The following is a 20,748-nucleotide window of genomic DNA, read 5'->3' on the forward strand; positions in this document are numbered from 1 at the left end:
GCATGAAATTTTGACAGGCTTCGCCAAACCTCGCGACTGCCACCTCCACCGCGACCATCTTGTCTCTGTTCCCTCCGGTACTTACGAACCTCTCTCTATCTCTTTCTCTATATTTTTAATCTCTCTCACTATAGATTTACGCCAATTTCGGATTTTCTCACTTTTCCAATTTTGGGTTCCCGAATTGTGACCTAATTTATATATTGGGCTTCAAAGTTTGAATTTTCTATGTAGATATATTGATTTTTTTAAGATGAATCTCGTATGTGTTGATTAATTGAACTACATCGGACTTTTCCTCTTGATTTTATTCTAAGCTTTGCACTGTATTTAAGACTCGAAAATTTGGAATTTTGATATGTTGGGGTTTCTATCATTGACGTAAGAATTGAAAATCTATTTGAGTAGGATTTCTTTAGTTGTTGATGGATGTATGTGTTAAGCCGTTTTTTGGATTAACACTTATGGATAAGTGACGTGAGCGAACATGGCCATGTGTCTTCGAATCTGTGAGATTAGTCGTGAAATATTCCTCTTATCAAGTGAAGAACATGAGAATTGGTTTCTCAAGTTCTTGGACACTTTTGTAGAGAAAATATGATTTGGCTTTGGAGCCTTAGGTTGTGAGGGAGAGTGAACTTTTCTTCTCCCACTCTAAAGAGAATGGAAGTAGATTGTTCATTTTTTTCGTGTGAAATTGTGTGAGAGAATTGGCTTTGATTTCTCTTTGTTTATGATTTCGGCCTTAAAGATCTATTTAATGAGAAAAATAGATGAATAGAGGATTCGACACATTCTAGTTAGAGAGAGAAAAAGTCAGCGTTTGACATGTATTTGTCTAAGATATTTATAACGATGTGACGAGTGTCGAGGTAGATTCGTCATTTTCTTTTTGCGCATGCAAAGACGAGCTTCTCCTTGGAAGAAAAGAGCGAGGACCACCTCCGTGGTGAAAAAGGTTGAGGACCCCCTCCTTGGAAGAAAGGGTCGAGGTCCCCCTCTTTGTAAGAAAAGATCGAAGCCGCCCTCTTTGGAAGAAAAAGTCGAGGCCCCCCTCTTTAGATCTTTCAGCCTCCTGGGTTGGTCAATTGATCTTTCCAGTTCGTTTCTTGGGCCGGGCCTACCATGCTCATTCGTTTGGATTGGGCCTTCATATTTTTTTGGATGAGAGAAAGTCTCTCACAACAGTATGCATCTGTAAATCTATATTTTTGCTGGTTTTTCTTAGATTTCGCAAAGTGGATTCTTGAAGTGAAGTTAGAATCTGATTTTTAATTTTATTTTTATTAAACAATGTGTTTACGTTTTAGTATTATCTTTTGTCTAAATCGTAGAGATTATAGAGGGAATCGTAAAGTTCAAGCTTTACACCTTTTGATAACTACCAGATCAATGTTGGGTCTGCCCTTGCTTCTCCTTCGTTCTCAGCCACGATCTGTTGTTCTGCTTCTGTTTGGCACGACAATGCTAAAGCTCGCACTGTTCTGAAACTTATCCGTGTTCTTCGTCTTGCTGTTTCAAGTAGCAAAGAAAAGGCCAACTCGTCGACCTGGGAATGTGCCATTGCTGAGAGGTACACGAAGTGCTGCTGAGGATGGAATTGGTAATAAATTTTACACTTGTTACTACTTCTATTTACAAAAATCTAAATGAAACTAAAATAAAAAAGTTTCATATAACTATGCATTTCTTTTCTTAATTGATTCCTAGAAATCTTAATTTGGTGTAATCTGTTCAGCTATATAGAAATGTTTCCTACATGATATATGTATTCATATTTGACAGGGGATAATTTTTTTTTTTTTTTTTATTGTCTTGATGTGGAAGTTCACCCTAATCTTTTTTACTATTTTTCTCTCCACCGGTATCTAAAATTTCATGTGTTCTTTTTATAGCAAGCCATTTTAATGGGTGGCTTCTCTGTTAAGCTTTCCATAGTGTTCTGCTACATAAATCATAGGCAGTATTGAGTGAGTCTAATAAACAGATGTTTTGCTGGTTGCTCCATTTTAATGCCTTGTCTTTTCTGATGTGAATTTTATTAGTTTGGTAAGCACCGAGAAAAGAGATGGTACAGCTGGATGAATGTCAAATTCACGAGTCATTAACTATGTTTGTGTGTGTGTTTGTATGTTGCTCGTTCTGATATTTGTTTTTTTTTTTTTCGTGCATTTGAACAGTCCTACAAAAGAAATAAACTTACCTTTACTGGGTTACAAGAGAACAAAGTTCCTTTGATCGGGTTCAGAGATGTCTTGAAGGAGGTTCCAAAGCCGGGCCAAAAGCAGGTACCTGAATTACAAGGGTAGTTGCGCTTATAAAACCCTTGAATTTTAAATTTTGGTTCTCGTAAATGCCATTTCATCTTAGTATCATTAATTACATTATTTATCAATATCAGGTGTCAACTTTAAATGCCATAAATTTTTATTTTCTATTCTTTTACAGTCTGCTGTGGAAATACACAGCGTATATGGGCGACACACGGTCAGCTTTGGTAAGCGTTGTTCAAGCTCTTCATCGTGCAAAGCATGGAATCGATATTATCTCCTGTACTCCGGTAATTCGAATGAAGTATAAAAATTTGAATACCAACCATTTTTTCTGACAACTAATTGAATCTTCTATTCAAGGTATGGACACACTTTGCCAGACCGTATTGGTTCAGCGTTCAAACCTGTCTTGGAGACACAGGGGAGCAAAGATTGGTACGGGGAAAAACCGTCACTGCTTACATTTTTTTAAGGATGGTAGCTGAGTAACTAATACGTAATCTCTGATGTGTGTAGTGTGTGTGTTTGTTTGTGTCCGTGAGGGCGTCTTAGATATAGGGGGGGTGTGTGTGTGTGCGCGCGTGTGTTTGTGTGCGTGTGTTTGTTTGTGAGTGAGTGTGTGTGTGTGTGCTGTGTGCGATTGTATGTGTATTTGTGTGTGTGTGATGTATGTGTAGTGTGTCTGAGTTTGTGTGTATTTGTGAGTGAGTGTGTTCGTGTCCGTGAGGGTTTATTAGATATAGGTGTGTGTGTCTTTATGTGAGTGAGTGTGTGTGGTTTGTGAGTGAGTGTGTGTGTGCGTTTGGTGAAGAAAATGCTGAATGTGCTGAGCTCGGTAAGGCTGCGTCAGTCAAAAGGGTAGTTTTGACATCTTCCATCGCCGCCGTTGCCTATAATGGAAAGCCTCTAACTCCTATAGTAGACTTGAGAGAGTTCAGGCCGGAGAGGTGGATGAGGGGCGGCGTTACGCGAGCGAATCGGCCTACAAGTTCACGGCATTCAACAGCGGATCAAGTCTCTGCTTCGGAAAAGACTTTGCCGCCAGCGATTAATGAGATTAAATGGAACAAATACCACGTGGATCTTCTTTCCCTTGATAATACGATTTACATTAGTGCGTACTCGATTATAATTCTATAATAAACTTGTATTTCAAGCGTGGGCGTAGTCTTTGGTGATCACCGGGTAGGTTTCGTTCTCGCTATCGGTCTCCTTGCTGCGTTGGACGAAGCCACAGCCAAAGCTACAACAGGGACCGAAGCTACAGATCTGTATTATGTTGGTTCCAACTTAATGGATCATTGAAGAACAAATTGAAGAAAATAAAAGAGATTGGACTTTTGGGAATTTTCTTTGTATTATTTGAAGAAGACAGAAAACAAGTCTGAGTGTGTGTTCAAACATTGCAACACCACAACCAATTTATACTAACCAAGACATAACGTAACCTTAATGGTAAACAAAAGAAAACATACACAATAAAACCAAACGAAAAACAAAGAAAATCGTAGGCATTAAGGAGAAACAATAATACCTATAATAAAGCCTATATTTATTCCACTAATTGTGTAACCAATGTAACGTTTTTGGCCATCAATTCTTTGACCAATTCATGATTAGATTCACAATCTCCCCCGTAAGCTTGATTTGGTTCGAAGTTGTTTACGTCGAACAGCTCCCGCATCTCCGCGAATTTGACTCTTGCTAGAGCCTTGGTGAGAATATCCGCACGTTGCTCTCCGGTACTTACGAACTCCACGACGATCTGTCGATTCTCGACACACTCGTGAATAAAATGGAAGTGAGTATCGATGTCCTTGCTGCGTCCATGAAACACCGGGTTTTTTTTTTACAATGCGATTGCAGACTTGAAGTCGACATAGAGAATTACCGGCTTTGGCTCGCTTCCGGTCACCTTGCTCAACAAACTTCTCAACCATAATGCTTGACACGATGCTGCAGTGGCTGCCATGAACTCTGCCTCATGGGATGATAGAGCAATGATTCGCTGCTTCTGGGATTGCCAAGCGATCAGATTCTCGTTGAGATAAAACGCTATCCCTCTGGTGCTTTACCTGCCATCTATATCACTGGCTAGAACGCTGTCAGTGAAACCGACAAGTTCTTCAGCTCCTCGTCCTCTTTTGTACTGAATCCCATAGCTCGTTGTTCCCTTCACATAGCGAAGAATTTGCTTCACTGCCTGTTGGTGTAGAGTAGTAGGCTGCTCCATGTAGCGACTCGCCATGCCAGCTGCATATGAGATATTAGGTCGAGTGTGGGTCAAGTACCCGATACACCCGATGACACACCTATACTCAGTGGGATTCACAAAGGTACCTTCCTCATCTTTTCCGAGCTGCAACTTTGCTTCCATTGGATACTTGTTCGGGTTGTAATCTGCCATCGCGAACTGTTCCAACAACTTCTATGCATAAGCCGATTGCTTCACTGTGATGTGGTCTTTCTTCTGGTCCACCTCGGTACCAAGGTAGTATGAAAGCAGCCCAAGATCACTCACTCGAACTTCTTCATCATTTGCTTCTTGAATCCCTCAACACCTTCAATGCTAGATCCCGTCACGATCAAATCATCGACGTATACACCAACGATGAGTTCTTCTGCTTCATGGTTCCTCGTGTACACCATTGGCTCTTGAGCACACTTCATGAAGTCGAGACTCATCATTCTCTTGTTGAGGCAAGTGTTCCATGCCCTTGGTGCTTGGCGCAGTCCGTAGAGAGCCTTGGACAGTTTGTACACCTTGTGCTCATTATTCTTGACGATGAAGCCTTCAGGTTGGCGACATAAACTTCTTCTTCGATATCATCATTGAGAAATGATGATTTGACGTCCAAGTGGTGAATCTCCCACTCACGATGAGCTGTGAAGGCAAGAATTAGCCAGACGGTGTCGAGTCTCGCCACCGGTGCAAAGGTTTCCTCGAAGTCAACTCCTTGCTTTTACACGTACCCTTTCGCAACCAATCTCGTTTTGTGTTTAAGGATGTTGTCTTCGCTGTCCCTCTTTAACTTGAACACCCACTTTAAGCCGATGAGCTTATGACCAGGTGCCAAGTCGGTGAGCTCTCACATCTTGTTCTTCTCAATGGACCCGAGCTCTTTCTTCATGGCCTCGTTCCACGCCTCCTAAGTTGCTGCCTTGTGATATGTTGCTGGCTCATCGGTGGTGAGCAACAACAATTTTTGGAGATCCATCTCTCTTAGTGGTGCATCTACACAGACGTCGGCAAAGAACAGAGTTTCTTAGAGCCATCTTCGGTTGTGGGCTCACCCTAGCGCTCTTGTTGTTAAGGAGAGTTCGGCATGGCTACTGGTGTTTTCGGTAACGTCTAGTGCGGACTTGTTGGTGGCGTTGCTGTTGTAAATGGTGCCCACAAGAAGAGTTGTAGTCTCTATTTATGTACATTTGATGTAATATAGTCTTACGAAGACTCTTGCTTGTAACTGCTGAATAATCAATAAAAGTTGAAACGTTCATTCATTCTTCCTTGTCTGTTTGAAGCTTTATGATAATCTATAGTCTTTAGTCCATAAAAAAAACCTAACAACACATGAAGAGACAAATGTATATTTGCATGAACAAACTCGTCATGGTTTGCTTAAAACGATATATTCGCAATCTAAGGGTCAAAGGACTATTGACCTCAGTACGATTGTTAGGAGAATCTATGATGTCTGGTTATGGGGCATTGAGAGTTGGAGACTCTATAGATCTTCTAGGTATCTTCTGAAGGTACTGAATTAACCAGTGCACTTCTAGAGACAAGACAATAACAAACCATTTAACCTCTTATGTCTCGAAGTTACTACGTATGAATTGCATCATGCTTACCTTAATCCTGAAATGAGACATGCTATTTCATAGCTTACGTATTCTCATTTGAGAAAGTTAGAGTTCGGACTCACTATGTGATTCTTAACAGGACCTATTGTTTAAGTACAAAGTTGTGAAGATGTCATGAGTAACTTTGTGAAGTTCTCATAGATATGGAATTCATGTACAAGATTGCTGAAATGCAATGTATATCACCTCATGCTTTGTTCCTTGGAATGTGAATAAATGAACTGGCCAGTGTCCAAATTGAGTCTTGCCTCTTTTGGATGAAACAATGTGACTTGTTAGCTCCTCGTCAATACATTGTTTCTAACTTATTCACAAGCGACAAAGGAGTTGAGGAAATGACAGCTAGAAGGGTAAAATGATAATTTTGTAAATCCCGACTAGCTGATGATATTCATGAAGGGTAAACATAGATAATATTCAGTGGATCCACTCATCACAATTTAGTTGAATTCTTGAGTAGAAAATAAATTCATTTGAACCGAGATATTCTCAGTGTCAACTCTTTAGTGGAGTCAGTTGACATTAAGCTAAACTTGGAAAAGGTGTGTGAACTTTTGAGTCCAAGTATTTTAGCTCAAAATTTGTTCATTTGGATCCATGAGGTCACTGTCACAAATCATATCGAGTAGGAATAGTTAAACTAGAAGCTAAGTCAAAACAAGAACGACACAAGTTTTACGAAAATTGTCAAAAGAGTATTTTTGTCCTTTGGACATAAAATGAAATGAATGTCAATAAATTTTTTGACATGGTCATATGATGGCTTAAATCACTCGACCATGATGAGTTCATTGGGCCTTGTGAATTAATTTCATTTCATAGAATTTTACTTGAAAATTCTTAATGGACTTTTCTTATGTTGTCATGAACAAGTAAAGAAAAATCTAGAAAGCCCTTCTAGAAGGTCTATGGTCGTCCAACCCTGTAGAAAAAGGAGAGTTTATTTTGTGCATTAATGTATGAAGATACTTGCCAAAAGAAAAAGAGGAAACAAATTTCCTCTATGAGGAGAAGGGATTTTCGGCCAAGGCAAGGAGAGAGCAAAAGAGGAAACAAATCCAAAGCTTCTAGAAGCCCCTCTTGGCCGTGTGGAATAAAGGGAAAGAGAGCAAATTTTGCTCATGAATATGCGATATTCTATAGAAGAGGAAACTATCTTATTGAAGGTAAAACCTCTCCTATAAATAGAGCCATCATTCTTCACATTTCATCCATCCCAAGTTTTAGAGATTTGAGTGCTTCTCTCTCTAGCTTGGCCGCCCCTCCCTCCTTCTCTCTCTAGTATACTTTCGTTTTTGTTTTGGCACCTAGGTCCACATTTGACCTAGTGTTTTAGCTCTTCGACACCAAGACTTGTTCTTGAGTCGTCGTGTTTAAAAAGTGCCCACTCACTAATTCCTTTTTCTCGAGTGATTTTAGTGATAGAAACTTTCGTCGTTGCTCGAGTTCCCGAGAAGAGAGATGTGCTGCGAGGGGAGACGAACGTTTCAACCTTCCGAAGGCTTCTCAACGTTCAAGCTTCTAAAAAGGTTAGTAAACATTTATGCTCTTTAATAGTTTTAATTTACATGTACTTGCACTTTGTCTAGGTTAGTAAAAACGTTTTACTTGTTTTAAAGAAAATTTTTAATTTTCGCCGCTTGCTCAAAGCGTTAAACTTTTTCTTAACCCTAGATCAATTCCAACAGTTGCTGCATTTTCCAACTCCTCTACGTCTCCGTCATCTTGTAAAATTCCAAACTCCACAAAATTTTGTACGACCTCGTCGCTGTCGTTGCACCATTCCCACTTCTTCTCCTCGAACACGGCGTCTCTGCTCACAAGGATTTTTCCATGTGGTGGATCAAGGAACTTGTGCGCCTTACTTCCGTCTTCGACGTCAATATACTCCATTGCTTGACTTCGATCATCGAGCTTCTTGAGATGTGGTCCTGCAACCTTCACATGTGCAGTACACCCAAACACTCTCAAGTGCTCCAAATGAGGTCGCTTTCTGGACCAAACTTGGTAAGGGGTACAATCTCCTAACAGCTTTGTCAGTAAGAGGTTAAAGAGATAGACCGCATGTCGCAGTGACTCTCCCCAGAGGTTCGCCGGGGCTTGCATGCTCTTCGCAGTACCCATTACGGTGCGATTTCTTCTCTCCACCACACTATTTTGTTGTGTTGGTTCCGTGAGGTGACGTTCGACTCCCTCTTCTTTGAAAAACTCCGCACACTTCTGAGATGTGAACTCTCCACCTCGATCAGTTTGCAAAGTCTTCAGCTTGTGCTCGGACTTGTTCTCCACGAGCCTCTTGAACTTTTTGAATGCTTCGAAGGCTTCTTATTTTTCTCTGAACATGTACATCCACATCCAACGACTATAATCATCAACAAGTAAGAGAAAATACTTGTTACCGACAAGTGATGTCGGGGTGATCAGACCACACAGATCCGCGTGCACAAGTTGTGAAGGATGCTCAGCTCGGAAGTTGGCTTGGCCAGGAAATAGAAGCCTTGTTCGCTTTGAGATCAAGCAACTTGCACACACTTGGTAGGGGTGTATGATTCTGGGCAGCCCCTCATCCATCTCCTTCTCCACCATCATCTTGAGCGCATAAAAGTTTACGTGCCCAAGTCTCGCATGCCATAACCAAGATGAATCTGCTAGCGACGACAATAGAGACACGGGTTTGTTCGTCTATAGGGAAATCTTGTATCGATTTGGCGATTTCTCCACCTTCATCAACAGGACGCCATTTTGGCGAACATCTTTAGGAACAAGCTGACTAAGATGACCGTAATGTCTTCTTCTGTCATATGAACGAGACTTATGATATTACTTTTCAATTTCGGAATGTAATATACCTCGGTTATTAGTCGCTGATCACGATTCTTGCATTGGAACAAGATGGATCATCGGCCCTTGGTCTCGACGAGTGAGCCATATCCAAACTTCACGTTTCCCGTGATCTTCTCATCGAGCTCATTGAACTTCTCTCAATGGCCCGTCATATGGTTGCTTGCTCCATTGTCAATGTATCACACGTCGGTGTGATTGTACTCCTCACCACTTGCGAGGATGTTCGCCATGACCTTCTTTTCATTGAGCATCAGCAAATCAGGTATCTTCTCGGCTGATTTTTTGTGCAAGATTCTAGTCATCTCCATAGTCGAGGTTCGTCTCCTCGTCTTCGGGAAAGGAGTTTGCTAACCCTCGGCGAACATCAATGCTGGCTCCTCATCATGGAGACTTGTGAGATTTGCCTCAACATTGGGCTCCTTGTTACGACACTCGTTCGCGTAGTGCCCATACTTTTGACAAGTGTAACACTTCATTGCGCTCTTGTCTTTACGGGGTTTGGTGTCTTCTTTTCGAGGTAAGCTGCTGCTGCAACCTCGCCCTCGTCCTCAACCTCTGCCATGACCTCGGCTATCTCCACCATTGCCGCTGCGACTCGACAAGCTTGAAGAAAAATCAGCCTATCTGTTTTTCTTCATTCGTGACATCCATTCTCCATGCATGAGCAAGATGTGTTTTTCCTCCTCTCGATCTCCGTAACCACGAAGTCTTTTCCTCGTGGACCTTGAGACGATCGACGACCTCTTCAACGGTCATGTTTTTTAGGCCGCCGAATTGCTCGATCGCGGTGACGATCTGCATGTATTTTTATGGTACGGCTCGAAGGAACTTCTTGACAACGTAGATCTCCTCCACCTTCTCCCCCAACGAGCAGATACCTATCACAATGGACGTCAATTTCATGGCGAAATCGTCCACCGATTCCCCGTCTTTCATGCGAATTGCCTTGAAGTGAGTCCTTAAGGTTTGCACTTTTGCCTCATTGACTCGTTCCACGCCAACGTGTATCATCTTCAATGTCTCCCATGCTTTCTTGGCGGAATCCTTCTCGGCCACCATGAGAAGGAGGTCATCGGGAAGCGCTTGATATATGGCAGCGAGAGCCATTCTATCTTTGTGTTCTTCAACCTCGTCGAGCTCCACGGCTTCTCACACTCCTTGCGCTTGTAAATTCACCCGCATCTTCAACACCCACACCGAGTAGTTACTCTTCGTGAGTAACGGATAAGAGAGCGTCACATTCCCTTCTCTTCCGATCTTCGTTGCTGCCATATCTCATCCGATTGCTTTGCTTGCAGACGAAATGTCCTTCGGCTAATGGCTCTGATACCAAATGTTTGTTCCAACTTAATGGATCGTTGAAGAACAAATTGAAGAAAAGAAAGGAGATTGGACTTTTGTGAATTTTCTTTGTATTATATGAAGAAGAAAGAATACAAGTCTGAATGTGTGTTTAAACATTATTGCAACACCACAACCAATTTATACTAACCAATACATAACATAACCTTAATGGTAAACAAAAGAAAACGTACACAATAAAACCAAAAGAAAAACAAAGAAAACCGTAGGCATTAAGGAGAAACAATAACACCTATAATAAAGCCTATATTTATTTCACTAATTGTGTAACCAATGTAACGTTTTTGGCCATCAATTCATTTAACCAATGCAAGATTAGACTCACATATTACTACTCAATATTCCATACTTTTATCAAATGACACACATTCGTTTACTTGATCCTAATTTCTTTTTGTGTGATTTGACTTTGCAACCGGTCAAGGAGTTACGCCGTGCTGGGTCGAGGAGCCCAGAGCCCAGGAATAGCCTTGACGCCAAGTCAAGGAAGCACAACGTGAACCCAGAAGATGGGAGCCCCGTTTCACAATGTTCCTCAGCCCGAACTCTCCGAACCTACCATTATCTCCCACGAGCATCGACTGTGCTCCAAGGAACGGTCAGAAAGAAGAGTACTCGAAGACCATCAATGACGAAGATTGTCATTCTCCTCCAGGCTTTCGGCATAGGTGTGGTCAGTTTTAGACGGCTATTATGACTGAGATTGTTTTTGGAAAGTTTATTATTATATATTATTAGGACATAGGTAAATATTCTACATTTTCTAGGTTTGAGTCTGAGAATTAGGTATGGACTTGTGTCGGAGATTTATGGCATTTTTTGTTTCATTGTAGGATTGTTTATATGCTTATATGTAATGTAATATCAGGCGTAATAGGTTATAGGTGCTTATGAAACTCTTTTTGGAATCATTGCCATTGTAACAAACACTCTGTGCAAATGAAATAGCGGGCACTAATTCTTGCCAAGATTTTGTCTTCAGAAAACTATCTCAAAATTGACGTCATTCTTAAATAAAGTGATGTCTATCATGTTGTACAAGATTATTTTTATGGAGATCTGGCATCACTTTATTATGAAGTGACATCTAAAACATGTTTTCCTAATACCAAACGATGCAACTTTTCACATCTAAAGAATTTCCGCGTTTCGACGGGAAGGGCTTTGGATGTGAGTAGTCACATCTAAAATCAGAAATTCCGTCAAATGAACGATGGCAGAGTTAAAATGAATTCGACAAGTCGCATATTGACTTTTGGATGTGACTAGTCACATCCATGAGCTAACAGCTTCAGACCAATGGATATCGCATCCAAAGTTGCATCCAAGTGTTTGGATGCGACTTTTATGTCGCATCTAAAGGTCATATTTGTCCTAGTGCACACACTCACAGGCTCTGTACAAATAAAGTAAAGCAGCAATAAGTTCCTTGAACCAGTTGTCGATAAAGATCTCCAAGGAGAGAGACTAATTCTAGGTTAAGATCGGCGTGAATTGACCAAACCGAAGAAGAATGATTAATCTAATTCGAGCCACATGGAGTTTTATTAGGTTAACACAAAATATGTTATTTTTGGAAACAAAATATTCGGGAATATCTATCCATAATATTCCAAGCTGAAAATAGGATATTTCCAATTATTTTCGCATGGGAGGAAAGTTAGCTTAAGTGACTCGGGTCTTGAACATCTTCTTGCAGCTTGTCTTGAACAACTTTAACAAAATTGTTTTATCAAATTTAAGCATGCCACAGAGGAACCAATGATCTCCTTCTTGGTATTTTTGGAAAAATAAATAGATACTACGCATAGTTCTTCGAGCTAACAAAACAAGCTATAACAGTTCTTAGCAGTTCAAGGTTAAAAAGTTAAGTATTGTTTAAGGTAGTTATTACAACCCCGAAAGAAATAACTAACAGCCAAAATACACCCCTTTTTTTTGCCCCACAAATGAGAAGGCAGAGAAATATAATAGTCTAAGTTGATAGTAAAAAGTCTTGAAAATACTTAAGAGAATAAAAAAAAAATTACATCATTTGTCACGCAACGGCTTTATCACAGTCTTCTTCTTCATCTCCAGTTGAGACATCTTCAGTTGGGTACTTTAGATCACGTAGGAGCAATGACACATGTATTATGGAAGTAGTAATCGTCTTGATCTCATCAGTCTAGAAATCGATCTCTACTTCAAGCTATCTGGCGATGCTCTCTTTCACAGCAGCATAGAGAGAAAATGATGAACCTCTACAAGGTAAAGATGGGAGAACATCTTTCAGAACAACTAGAGAAGTATGCACCCCCTCAATGTCACTCCTAGCTTCCTTGTGAACTACTTGGGATATGCATTGAAACGCAGAGGCACTTTAGAAAACGCATCATAATCTGTTTTCGACTCTGGAACAACATCTCAAACAAGTCCAAAATATTTTCTGAATGATTATGAGAATGAGTTTTGAAAATCTTTATGTTTCCAAAATCCCGAGACTAAGAACAAGGTATGCCACGATGAGCGTGGAAGATGTTACCGCTGGTGATCTGGCATAGATTCGACGTAATCTAGAACGACATGCTGCTGATGCAGCCACAAGGGATCAACAGAAAGAGCAACAAACTCGAAATTTGGAGCGACATGCTGTTGATGCGGCCAAGAGAGACCAACAAATGGAAGCACACAATCGAGCGATAGCGCAACAAATGGAGCAACAAAACCAAATGATTGTGCAACTGTTTACTAGGATTAACGAGCAACCTCCACCAAATCCCGAACCTCTAACGGGTAAGCAACATGAAATTCCACCTCATGTGCCTATGGCTCAACTAAAGGTACTGAATTTTGAAATCTCGAATGTGGTACTTCCGATAGGCGAGCCAATCTATAAAAGGTTTTGTAAGCAGAAGCCTATGACTTTTGATGGCAGCCCTGACTCTACTTTAGCTGAGAATTGGGTTAAGAAGATCCAACATATCTTTTTATATGGAGTTAACCGATGCTGAAAGGGTTGCTTGTGCTCTTAATAAACTCGAGAATGGGGCTAGAAGTTGGTGGAAAGTTGTCGTGTTTTTTTGAAGATGTTATAACCATGACATAGATACATTTCCTCAACATGTTCCATGAGAAGTATCTGAGTGAGGCTCCTCTGTCTGGCAAGGTACGAGAATTCTTGGTTTTGCGATAGGGAGGTTCCTCAGTAGTTGAGTGTGTTTTGAAATTTGAAGAGCTAGCTAGGTTCTCTCCAGCAATGACCATGCTCGAAAGATGAAGTTTATGCATGATATTAATGTGAGCAGTGTGTGCCGAGTGGATAGTGGGGACACAAGACCATGCAACAATGCAAACGCTTTGCAGAGAGTGTTGATATTTCAATCAAGGTTCTAGAATCAAAACCAATCGGGGACTACGAATAAATTTTCCCGAAGAAATGTGAATGCTTACTAGCAAGGCTTTGGCAATCGATTCCCTCAAAATGTCATAAATAGGATACATTCGGGAAGTTAGAATTCTGGTGGAAACAACAAAAGGCTAGGAACGTCCATTGTGAGCCTCTAATACTCAGCAACCGATGTGTAGATAAAGGTATTAGAATAGTACCATCCCCAACCGGTGTGTATTAGAAAATATACATTCGTGAATGTTCTATGTTGGATATGATCCCTAACAAAACGGTACAACAACAAATAGAAAAAATAGAAAAGGGTATTTCGAGAAAAAAAAAACCATTAATACAACGCTGAATTAATTTATTACATCTTTGCAATGACTTATAAAAGACCAATCTATGCCATTATAACTTCAAATCACTAACACATTTTTTTACTACACTACATACGTAACCACTAACTCACGTAACACGAACTTAGACACAAAATAGGATCTACTGACTACTCACTGTATAATACACACCACAATACTACTAAACATTCTTGACCAAATCAAATACCACTAACATAAACTAACCCATGGACATGCGGTCGTGACTTTCTTAACATGTAATTTTTTTTTTACAAGTCTAGATTAAAACTAATAAATCCCTTCTTAATCTAGTCTTGGATACTCTCATCTAGATCCACAGTACGGATTTTCTTCTCACGACCACGACTATCACCACCGTTTTTTTGCTCCTTTTCATCTGTGACACTCGCGAGTGTGGAGAAGCGAATGTCCTTCTTCCTTCTCATCGTAGCCACGAAGCCTCTCTTCGTGAATCTTGATATGACTTCTCATCTCTTCAATGCCAAATTTCTCGATCGACGTATTGATCTGCAAAAATCTTGGCGGAACGCCCTGGAGAAATTTCTTGACGACGTAGACTTCTTCTATTTTGTCGCCTAATGCTCGGATGCCATTGACGATCTCTGTCAACTTCATGGCAAAGTCATTCACTGACTCATCATATTCATGTGAAGCACCTCGAATTCACTTTTCAGGGTTTGCAACTCTACCTCCTTGACGCACTCCGCGTCCATGTGCATTGTCTTGAGCATCTCTCACGCTTCCTTGGCCGAGTCCCTCGCGGCCCACGTTAGGAGCAAACCTTTCTATTACTAAAGTGTCATGATGCGCCCTCTTCTACCCTTATTCATCACTACATCTGCGATGACTCGGGTAAGCGACGACATCTGCTTCGATATCCCTAACGCTTTGATATCACTTGTTGGATATGGTCCCTAACAAAACAATACAACAACAAATAGAGAAAATAGAAAAAGGTATTTAGAGAAAAAAAAAATTCAAACAACGCTGAATTAATTGATTACATATTTGCAATGATTTACAAAAGACCCACTCGGTGGTATTTAAATACAAACAAAAATAACTAACTCTCTAGATCTATGCCACTATAACTTAAAATCACTAAAATATTTCTGACTACACTACATACACGTAATCACTAACTCACGTAACGCTAACTTAGAGACAAAATATGATATACTAACTACCCGCTATCTAATACACACCACAATACTACTAAACATTCCTGACCAAATCAAGTACTACTAACACATGCACATGCGCCCATGACTTTCTTAACATGTACAATTTTTTTAACAAGCCTAGATTAAAACTATAATATTATATATTCTTGTATTAGCATTATTTCATAATAAACTTAGTACTAAGAGCAACTCCAACCCACACTAAATTTGGTGTGAGATGGGACACAAACCCACACCAAATTCTACATCAAATTTGATGTAGATAAATAATTTAACACCAAATTTGATGTGAGACTATTCATCTACACTAAATTTGGTGTAACACCATTTTTAATTGCAAATTCAACCTAAAAATTAATTTATTATTCTGACCCTAATTTAAATAAGTTATATAGAAAATACATATCATCGATTAAAAAAGAGTAAATAAGATAATGTGGGGGTCAAAAATCAATTTTCTAAAAAAATAATAAAACCATTTAAGTTGGGCTTTAGTTCGACCAAAGCCCAACAACAGACCCAGTCCGGCTCTCAAGGACATATCTGGACCCAGCTCAACTCTTGAAGGTCGGCCCAAGCCCAATGTTGTCGCACGAAAATGAACAACGATTATATACCTCGGGCGGTTCGATCCAAGGCCGGACCAAGTGATCGCACCCGGGCCAAAAATGTGAACTCAAAAATCTCGAGCTAGGTTTTCTCTGATCAACCCACCTCTCAGAGGAGGATAGGGGTGAGGAGGAGGAGTGACCGTGCCTTTGTGTTGTAGGCTGTCTACGTACCCGTGTGTGGGATCATGTCAGAATGTAGTTCAGGGCGTGTGAGATGCAGAATGAGACGCGGAGCCTGGAGGAGAGGCGTACTCGACGAAGGAGACGGAGCGCGGAGGAGTCCTAGATCGCGGTCGCGTCTAGCGTGTTAGACGCGTAGGGGATTCTCAGTGGAGATCCCTAGGAGCGTGTCTGGGCACTAGGGGGCGTTCGATCAGAGGGAGCGATGTCCGGGAGTCCCCGAGAGTGCTTCAGAACCTCTGAGAATGAGAGAAACTTGAAGAAGTGCTTCAGGCCAGAAGTGGCATCTAGAGAAGCAGAGGAGAGCGAGAATTCGAGCGTATCGATAGGAATGAATGAGATGGCTTCCCCCTCAGTGAGAGCAGGTATTTATAGGTGTTTGAGGGCCTTATGAGGGTCCTCTTTCGTCCATGTGGGACTAGGGGCGCGCGCATCATCAAAAGGAGGCGCGCAGCGCGCGCGGCGCGCAAAGTGCAGCGCACAACGCGCGGCGCGCAGGACATCGGGCGCGGCGCATGAAGCGCGCGGCGCGGGCATGTCTTGGTGCGGCGCGCGGCTTGCTGAGCATGGCTGGCCGGCGCGGCTTGCTACACGCGCGGTTTCCTTGAGGGGCGCGCGGTGCACGGCCTGTCTTGTCGGACTCTTGTGGTCTTCGGATATCACGCTCGTCACGCGAAATATGAAGATCTCTACTTGAGGAGGGTGACTCGACTCGATGAGCAAGGCTCAACTCGACGAGAGTGACTCGAGGCTCGACTCGAGGAGGACGACTCAAGGCTCGACTCGAGGAAGACGACTCTAGGCTCGATTCGAGGAGCGAGGCTCGACTCGAGGAGAACGGCTCGAGGCTCGAAACGAGGAGCGAGACTCGACTCGAAGAGAATGACTCAACTCAAGGAGCGAGGCTCGACTTGAGGAGCCGAGAGTTTGGCACGAGGACTTGCTAGTCGACTCGTGACGGAAGGCTTGCCACTCTTCAGGACCTCTGGCCTGACCATCGGCCCTTAGAGCGGCATGTCTTCTCGGCGTTCCGAGTTTTCCAAAAACGACCGACAACACCCAATAAGAAGCCCATTTCGCCACATGGAGGATGAGTCGCCCGCGTTGACCCAGCTAGAGGAATCGGTCATGGTCAGATAGAAGACCTCGTCGCGAAGTCCAGATCTGAGATAAATTTGACTAGCGACGTGGCAGAGCCGAACTGATGAACACATGTCCACTTCAACAAACCAGCCTCGACTATAAGTAAAAGCCGACATGTCAAATTTCGCACACGCAAGTTGAGAGCCTAACTTTCGATTTCTTACTTCTATATCCCTTGAGTTCGTCCCTGTTGAGTTCGATATTCCGCCATCTTCTAGTTTGTAATTCCTTCGATTATTAATAAAAGCTTTGAGTATTTATATTCATTTCTGTCCATTTCTTTTGAATTTCCTTTGCTTCTCATACGACGTCTTCTGAAAACCATATTCATAATAAATCAAATATATATACCGTATTATAATTTGATATTGTTGAAATCGACATCAACAATTTGGCGCCGTCTGTGGGAAAACTCAGAAAGGCTAACTTCGAAAGAAGCAAATTCGCCAGAAAAATAATATCATGTCTTCCACCTCAACTCACTATAAATCGGGAGAGGAAATCCCTCCGGGGATCAGGGAAATCCTAGATATGTTGAACAAAAAAATAGAAAGTCAAGAAGGAACCAACCGGAGCCTCAGTGCCCGGTTGGATTCCCTCTTGACCCCTCAAAATACTCCGGGTCAACAGCCGGAACCTGGCGAAGTGACCTCCCTAGAGTCCGCTCGTAACGCGGCGTCAGCCACACAGACGAGGCGGGCTCTTCCCCCTGGAGTCCGGATGGACTTCACCGGGATCCAGGTCTCGCAGGGCGTAGACCAGCCCCCAGGTTCGAGCTCACAGCTCGGGGGGGCGTGGAAGAGGTCGCCACAGAAGCCACGATCGATCCAGACGGACTGCCCTCGCCCCCGCCAGCGGGAGCACCTTCGGGATCCTTCTCAGCAGACTTCGGACCTCGCCCTGCGACGACCTTCCAAATTTTCACCCCCTGATATTTTGGCGGGCAGAACCAGACACAAACTAATCGGGACGAAGTCACTACGGTCACGCCAGTGCGCACAGAACTTCGCCGCTTTCAAGAGGGCGAACCCAGCACAACCGAGTTCGAAAGGTTCAAGGAGTCGGTAAAGGCCGAACTAAAAGCTGTCCGTCCAAAATTCCACAGTGCGACCAGCTCGGCCCCCGAGATAGACTGACTTGTCGCCGAAACAAGAAGGACCCCTTTCGCAAAAAACATCACCGATGTCTTTATTGGAGACGCAAGGAAAGTTCGACTCCCGCGGTATAATGAGACCTCGAACCTGAAAGCTTATATCCTGTATTTCAGTATCGCGATGGGACGAGCTATGCTGACAGAGAGAGAACAAGAGGTAGGATACTGCCAGTTGTTCGCTGAAAGCTTGTTTGGAGCTGCTTTAGATTGGTTCTCCAGACTCGAGCCTAACTCTATCGATAGTTTTGCAAAACTCTCGGCAGCTTTCCTAAAACATTATTCAATGTTTGTCGAAGACGAACTCACAATAGCGGACATATGGGGGGTTCAGCAGAAAGAAAATGAGTCCTTGAAAGATTATATGATCCGCTATAAGGACGTCCTCTCGAAAATCTCGAACGTCGACCCCGAATCCGCCATAACCTCTCTAAGGAATGGTCTGTGGCACGAATCGAGGTTCAAACTGGAGATGACTGTGAACCGACCCCTATCATTGGAAGACGCGATCCACAAAGCCGCAAACTACGCTAAGGTCGAGGAGGAGTTCGCCTCCTTGGAAAAACAGCGCGCGTCCGAAAAGAAACCCTACGCTAACACATGGGTGCGACCCGTAAGCGCAGGGAGCAATCCCGGAGGCCCAACCCCCAAGAGGTCGGACCACAGGCTAGGAAGCAGCACGCCCCACCAGGCTTTGCTTTCAACATAGGAGACGAGAGCAAAGAAGGAGGTCCCCAGGCAAAAAAATGGACTAGGGACCCAAACGCGTTCTGGGACTTCCATCAAGCCTCCGGCCACGCCATAATTAACTGCGAAACCATGCGCAAAGTGCTGGCCGAAAAATATGCAAAAGGGGAATTAAAGAACGTCGACCTAGGTCCCCCGCCCAAAAAGAATGTTTTTAACAACCGCGGTAGAGGCAAGACTTCGCCGAAAAGATCCAGGCTCATTGATGAAGGGGAACCGGAGTCCCCGCCGACTGCGGCAAAACATCGAGTCGACTTCATAATGGGCGGATCGAAGTTTTACAAAAGCTCAGTCAACTCGATAAAAGCCCACCAGCGTCAGCTGATGAATAAGACCGTCAAGATCGGAGAAGAACAAGATGTTCACATCTAATTCTCCGAAAGAGAAGCCCCCGGAGCAGCAGACCAGCATGACGACGCACTCGTGATAATGATCGACGTGTCGAACTGCGAAGTGCTCGAGTCCTAATCAACGGAGGAAGCTCCGTAGATCTTATTTTTAAAGATACCCTTAAGAGAATGGGAATCGAAGAATCTGAGATCGAGAAGGAGCAGACCCAATTAACGGGCTTCAATGGGTCGACCACTCCATAAATAGGAACCATTAAGCTGCCCGTAAAGACCAACGGGATAAATAAGTTGGTTGAATTCCAGGTCCTGGAGTGCCTCTCCCCTTATAACATCATCCTGGGATAACCATGGATACATCGGATGAAGGCCGTCCCCTCGACCTTCCTCCAATGTATTCGGTTTCCCACACCTGAAGGGATATGTGAGATAAGAGGAAACCAGGCAACCTCCCGTAGCTGCTACCTCACTAACCACAAGAAAAATATTAAAAAACTAGTGAGGAACAATAGAAATTAACGAACGAAGAGCCAACATAAAATGAAAATTCAAAACTGGAAGAGTCGGACTCCTCGAGTACTGAAATGACAGTACAAATACAGCTCGACGGCATCGATCCCTCTAAATGCGTGGGAATCGGAGCCGAGCTAAAGGGAGGCATACGACGAGAATTGATTTGTTTCCTAAAACAAAACAAGTCCATCTTCGCATGGACGACGGAAGATATGCCAGGGATTAGTGTCGACGTTACGTCCCATCAACTTAACGTAGACCCAAGTTTCAAGCCAATAAAACAAAAGAGGCGTAAACGTGGTCCCGACAGGGCATCGATAGTTAACGACGAAGTTGAAACACTCCTCAAGGCTGACTCAATCCGCGAAGTCAAATATCCGGACTGGTTAGCCAACACCGTCGCCGTGAAAAGAAAAATGGAAAATGGAGGGTATGCATCGACTTCACCGACCTGAACAAGGCATGCCCCAAAGACAGCTTCCCCTTGCCACACATCGACCAGCTGGTCGAGGAAACGGCAGGACATAAGATGCTTTCATTCATGGACGCATTTTCAGGATACAACCAGATCCTAATACACCCGGACGATCAAGAAAAAACGGCATTCATAACGGACCGAGGCACTTATTGCTACAAGGTCATGCCATTTGGACTAAAAAATGCTGGAGCCACCTATCAAAGGCTAGTCAACGAAATTTTTAAAGAAAAAATAGGAAAGACAATGGAGGTGTACATTGATGATATGCTCGTCAAGTCCCTAAGAGATTGTGACCATGT

The 20,748-nt window shown here is 42.8% G+C and overlaps 2 protein-coding genes across 2 annotated transcripts; one reads left to right on the forward strand and one right to left on the reverse strand.

The window, feature by feature from the left end:
• Positions 1 to 1,176: 1,176 nt before the first annotated feature.
• Positions 1,177 to 3,703, forward strand: LOC149402791 (uncharacterized). The gene is made up of 4 exons (XM_089609806.1): positions 1,177 to 1,603; positions 2,181 to 2,288; positions 2,449 to 2,560; positions 2,634 to 3,703. Exons 1-4 carry the CDS (start codon positions 1,595 to 1,597, stop codon positions 2,756 to 2,758), a joined length of 354 nt encoding a protein of 117 aa, XP_089465932.1. The 5' UTR covers positions 1,177 to 1,594; the 3' UTR covers positions 2,759 to 3,703.
• Positions 3,704 to 4,790: 1,087 nt separating this feature from the next.
• On the reverse strand, positions 4,791 to 8,264 carry LOC149402792 (uncharacterized). The gene is made up of 2 exons (XM_089608533.1): positions 7,810 to 8,264; positions 4,791 to 5,091 (listed from the first exon to the last, which is right to left on the reverse strand). Exons 1-2 carry the CDS (start codon positions 8,262 to 8,264, stop codon positions 4,791 to 4,793), a joined length of 756 nt encoding a protein of 251 aa, XP_089464659.1.
• Positions 8,265 to 20,748: the final 12,484 nt, after the last annotated feature.

The sequence above is a fragment of the Urtica dioica genome, chromosome 3 (genome assembly GCF_054948205.1).
Source record: "Urtica dioica subsp. dioica isolate 48M chromosome 3, U.dioica_male_clone48M_v1_H2, whole genome shotgun sequence".
In the NCBI taxonomy this organism is placed as follows: Eukaryota; Viridiplantae; Streptophyta; class Magnoliopsida; order Rosales; family Urticaceae; genus Urtica; species Urtica dioica.